General features: G+C 61.4%; 1 protein-coding gene across 2 annotated transcripts in view; it reads left to right on the forward strand.

The window, feature by feature from the left end:
- The window catches only part of TSPEAR (thrombospondin type laminin G domain and EAR repeats), a 151,093-nt gene that overhangs the window by 122,313 nt on the left and 24,082 nt on the right, over window positions 1-4,698 (forward strand). For both annotated transcript variants that reach the window (XM_040483764.1, XM_040483763.1), the window contains exons 3-4: window positions 1,738-1,976; window positions 3,842-3,932. In XM_040483764.1, coding sequence (XP_040339698.1) covers window positions 1,738-1,976; window positions 3,842-3,932 — 330 coding nt within the window. The remainder of the gene's footprint in view (window positions 1-1,737; window positions 1,977-3,841; window positions 3,933-4,698) is intronic.

The following is a 4,698-nucleotide window of genomic DNA, read 5'->3' on the forward strand; positions in this document are numbered from 1 at the left end:
TCCAGCCACGAACATTTCTAGGAACGAGGGACTGAGCAGTCCCAGAGACAGGCCTACCTCGAGTGGGCAGAGCCACGGGTGGGACTCACGCCCTGGCCCAGGAAGCTCCGTGCCGGTGGGCCCAGTGCCCAAAGGCAGAACAGGGGGATGTGGGGATTCGGTCCCAGCAGGTGCCATCCTGCGAGGTCAGTGCTCCTTCCCGGCCACCTGCCCACGTCCCAACCGTCACCATGTGAGGATTCTGTCCTGACTTAGTGGGTTTGGCTTCCACGCCTCACCCCCACTCCCTCCCCTGTGGAAGGTAAGTGCAGGCTGGGCATCCCACCGTGGACACTAACGGGGCTACGCGTGTCCCTCAGCACACAGGCCGCATAACCCAGGCCACGCCAAGTGTATTTTACTGGCTTAGGTGTTAAGTTAAATACGAGGGCCACGGAGGCTTTAATTTCTTCAGCGGAACGGTTGCACGGGTTTGGTCACAGTGCCCCTGGCCGAGGCTCGCTGCAGAAACCACAGTGCAGAGTTTCCCCGGGCCCTGGCGCCCGGCCGGTCACTTTCATGCCGTGGCCCCTTTCCCTGTGTTAGGCTGGGAAGCAGTAGACCCTAAACGGCAACGACGGATAATCAAGGATGCGTCGTACGACGTGCGGCTGGCCTTACTGGTGTTTCCGGGTCACCGTCTTGGTGGCGGAGGCTCGTGGAGGTTTAGTGGTGTTGAGATAGACGTGACAGAAAGCGTTCTGTGTCCATTTCAGCGCAGCCATCCTGCCGTCCTTGTGCAGACTTTCCCCCCCCCCCCGGCCCCCTTCCCCGCCTCCCCAGCCCTGGCGCCCCCGTTCCAGGCTCCGCCCCTGAACGTGACTGGACTAAGTCTCTCACAGAAGTGGGCCGCGCGGTATTTGTCCTTGGTGATGGCTTACTTCACTCGGCGTGACGTCCCCCGGGTTCGTGCGTGTGGACGCTGAAGCCTCTTTGCAAGGCTGGGTGACATTCCACTGTATGGCTAGAGCACATCTCAACGCCGCTGCTCCCGACTTACCTTTGCGGACGTGAGTGCCTCTCTCAGGGACCCTGCTGTCAGTCCTGTCGGGCGTCGGAGGTGGGCTTGCGGGGTCACGTAACAGTCCTATAGTAACTTTTCCGGGGACCGCGGGCTGTGTTCTAGAACAGCTATGCCGTTTGGCAATCCCACCACCGGGGCGGACGGCTTCCGATCTCTCCACATCCTCAGAGGCACTAGTTTCTGGTTTTCTGAGAGCGGCCACCCTGACAGGTTGGAGCAGGGATCTGGTGGATCACAGACCTTGGTCACCGCAGTAGGCCCTGCCCTGGGAGCCCTGTCCGCCGGCCACACCTCCCCTCCCACACCTCCCCTGCCTATCCTCCCTCACCCATCCTGCCTCCCATCCCCCGCCCCCCCCTCCCCTGCCCCAAACCCTCCCCCGACCTCCCCTGTCCTCCTCCCCTGCTCCGCCCTCACCTGCCCCCACGCCCTGCCCGACCTCACCTGTCCATCCTCCCCTGACCCACCCTCTCCTCTCCCCCTCCCCTATCCCGCCCTGCACTGCCCCCTCCCCTGTCCCTTCTCCCTTGCCCCACCCTCTCCTCGCCCTTCCCCTGTCCCATCCTCCCCTGCCCCCCCCTCCCCTGCCCCAACCCCCCCCCCCCCCCCCCCTGCCCCGCCCTCCCCTGCCCCGCCCTCACCTGCCCCGTCCCCTGCCCCGCCCTCTCTTGCAGAAGAACGAATACCTGTTCACTGTGGTGACGGAGGAGTCTGACGGGCTGTTGCTGGGTCTGCGGTACTCGCCCACCAGGCTGCACTTCCTGTTCCGCAGCCGGGACGCGGCGGGGGCCTGGCAAACCCGCGTGACCTTCCGCAGTCCCGCTCTGACGGACAACCAATGGCACACGCTGGTCTTGGCCGTGTCCGAAGGATCCTTTTCCCTCACCGCGGACTGCGGCGTCCCCGCGGACATGTAGGTAGCGGGGCGCCCGGGGAGGGCCGGGTGCTGCCGGACACGGCGGGTCCAGGGCCGCGGGGCGGGCCGGCTGGCCCTGGGCTCGGGCCGTGGGCGAACAATCTTTAGGGACCATCCCCTGAAGCGGGAGCGCAGGGTCATCAGCAGGGTCGGCCACCAAACCCGTCCTCCAGAGCGGCCGCAGTGGGTGGGGGCGAGTGCAGGCGCCCAGGCCGAGTAGGTTGGACTTGGCTGGGGGCGGGGGGGGGGGGGGGACTGTGCCTTGCAGAGCAGGGTCACCATCAGGAAACACGCAGAGGAAGGTCACCGAGAGCTCAGGCACCAGAGCCAAACTGAACCTGCAGCCTGACTGGGCCTTGTGATTTTCAACACATCGTTTGGCCTAAGACCCGGTTTGCCCGTCGGGACGAGTGAATAGTCACTCTGACCCCAAATAAACACGCAGAGTAGCCCTTCTGGTAGCTTCGGCACAGCCCCAGGCACCAGCAGGGAGGGAGTTCCCTCCCTGCCCTCGCCGTCACCTGGTCACTAGGCTGGACCAGAGAGCGTCGGTCCCCATAGTCCCACCGGCTCATGACGACCATCCTGGCTCAGTGGGGCTGGTGACTCTCTTAAATCACAAATTGTCCGGTTTACATTAAAATCCATCATTATTCCAGATACTACTTTCAGGGGTAGAATCTTACTTTGCTCTGTTACTATGAAACTTATTCCATAATAAAAAGATTCTTTGCCTTTCGGACACTTTGTTTAAATCCGTCTCTACCACAAGGGCTCCCTCTGCTCCCAAGCGCATCAGGGCCTTTACCAGGGTGATGACGGTGGGGACCCAGCAGTGGGAGCAGCTCTGTGATGGGGAGGTGGAGGGGGCCAAGGAAGGGGAGGGAAGGAGCCGCGGCTACAGCCAGTGGCGGCCAAGGAGGACTCCGGGGCCTGGGGGTCGGGCGTCACAGGCCTCGTGGGCACCACGGAGGGCGCGCTGTGATCAGAGCACGGGGGATTCTGGGACGGTGCTCAGAAAGTGGCCTCACCACGGCCAGCTGCAGCCCGATGCAGGCCCGGAAGGAGCAGGTTCTTACAGGGGGAGATGCCTGGCTCATCCACCCCAGAGGCTCCAGTCAGGCCCCCCCCTCCAGCAGGCACCCACTTTCTCCCCCACCCTCGGGGTGCAGCGTCCACTTCCGCGTCAAGACCCAGCTCTGGCCACATCTGCCAACGCCTCCCAGGCCATCAGCGAGGACCCCTCCCGCCCGACACCATCTGTTTCCCCATAGGTGCGGTGGAGGGTGGGCAGGCTGGGGACTCAGTGCCGCTGGGAGCCACTAGAGTTTCCAGAGAGATGGGAGGACCCCTGAACGGACACTTCTGTGGCCACACTTTTGCAGAAGACTCTTGTCCTGGGGAAAAGAGCGCTCCTCAAATCCACGTCCTCCAGAACCCTGCAATGCAAACTTGCTTGGAGACAGAGTCTTTGCAGGTGTAATCAAGTTAAGTTGAGGTCATGACTGCAGTCGGGCGGGCCCTGATGCAGAGCCTGGTGTCCCTATAAGAAGAGGAGAGGCACAGACAAGGCCATGTGAAGACAGGCGGAGGGGGTGACGTAGCTACAAGCCAGGGAATACCAGAAAGCCCAGAGCTGGATGAGCCTCCAGAGGGAGCGGGACCCTGCAACGCCCTGACGTCAGACTCCCAGCCTCCAGAACTGTGGATAATCTGCCACCTAAGCCCCCAGTATGGGGTGTTCATTACAGCCACCCTGGGAAACTGATACCCCCGTACACTGCTTCCCCTGTCCTTTTCTGCATAAACGGGCTGTGACGCTGCTCTCCCATGGCCCTAAAGCCACCCTCAAATGTTTTCAGAATGGCTGACGTGCCCTTCCCGGCCACCCTCTCGGTGCGAGGAGCCCGGTTCTTCATCGGCAGCCGGAAGAGGACCAAAGGCCTGTTCACGGTAAGCACGGGAGGGGCTGCCTGTCTGGCCTCCCAACAGCAGTGCTCACAGAGGGGCCGTCACTACAGGCCCCGTGTCCTCACACTCTGATCCGACAGATCAGTGTGTGCCACACGGGAGCAGGGAGCCCTGGGGTACATGGGGCTCCACACTTGTGAGGTACAATTTACCACAGGGCCTTTTCACTCGCCGTTCCCTCTTCCTGGCACACTCATCCCCACTGTCACCACAGATCACACCCTGTACCGTCAGGACCCCGCCCCATGTCATCCTCCTTGGAGACCTTCCCCTACCACTTGGAGAAGATGAGCCTTGCACCCAACCCCTTCTCCTGGTTGTCTTTCCTCCATAGCCCTGACCACTCTCAGACCAGCTGTGTGTTTGCTCATTGGCTGTCTCTCCCATAGAGGGCAGGTGAGGGACCCTGTTCCATACTGTGTCCAGTTCCTAGACCCATGCGTGATATATAATAGGTGCTTGGTGAATATTTGTGGATGGCATGTTTGGATGGATGGATGGACAGATGGGTAACTGTATGGGTGGTGGGTGGACATATGGATGGATGGATCAGTGATGGACGGATAGGTGGGTGAACATAAGGCTGAGTGACAGATGGGTAGATAGATGGATGAGTGATTGATGGACATATGGGTGAATGGATGGGTGGATGGGGGATGGATAGATGGATGGATGGGTGGATGGGGGGATGGATGGATGGATAGGTGGATGGATGGGTGGATGGATGGGCGATGGATGGACATATGGG

The sequence above is a fragment of the Herpailurus yagouaroundi genome, unplaced genomic scaffold, assembly GCF_014898765.1.
Source record: "Herpailurus yagouaroundi ecotype Mexico unplaced genomic scaffold, PumYag 162, whole genome shotgun sequence".
Classification (NCBI taxonomy): Eukaryota; Metazoa; Chordata; class Mammalia; order Carnivora; family Felidae; genus Herpailurus; species Herpailurus yagouaroundi.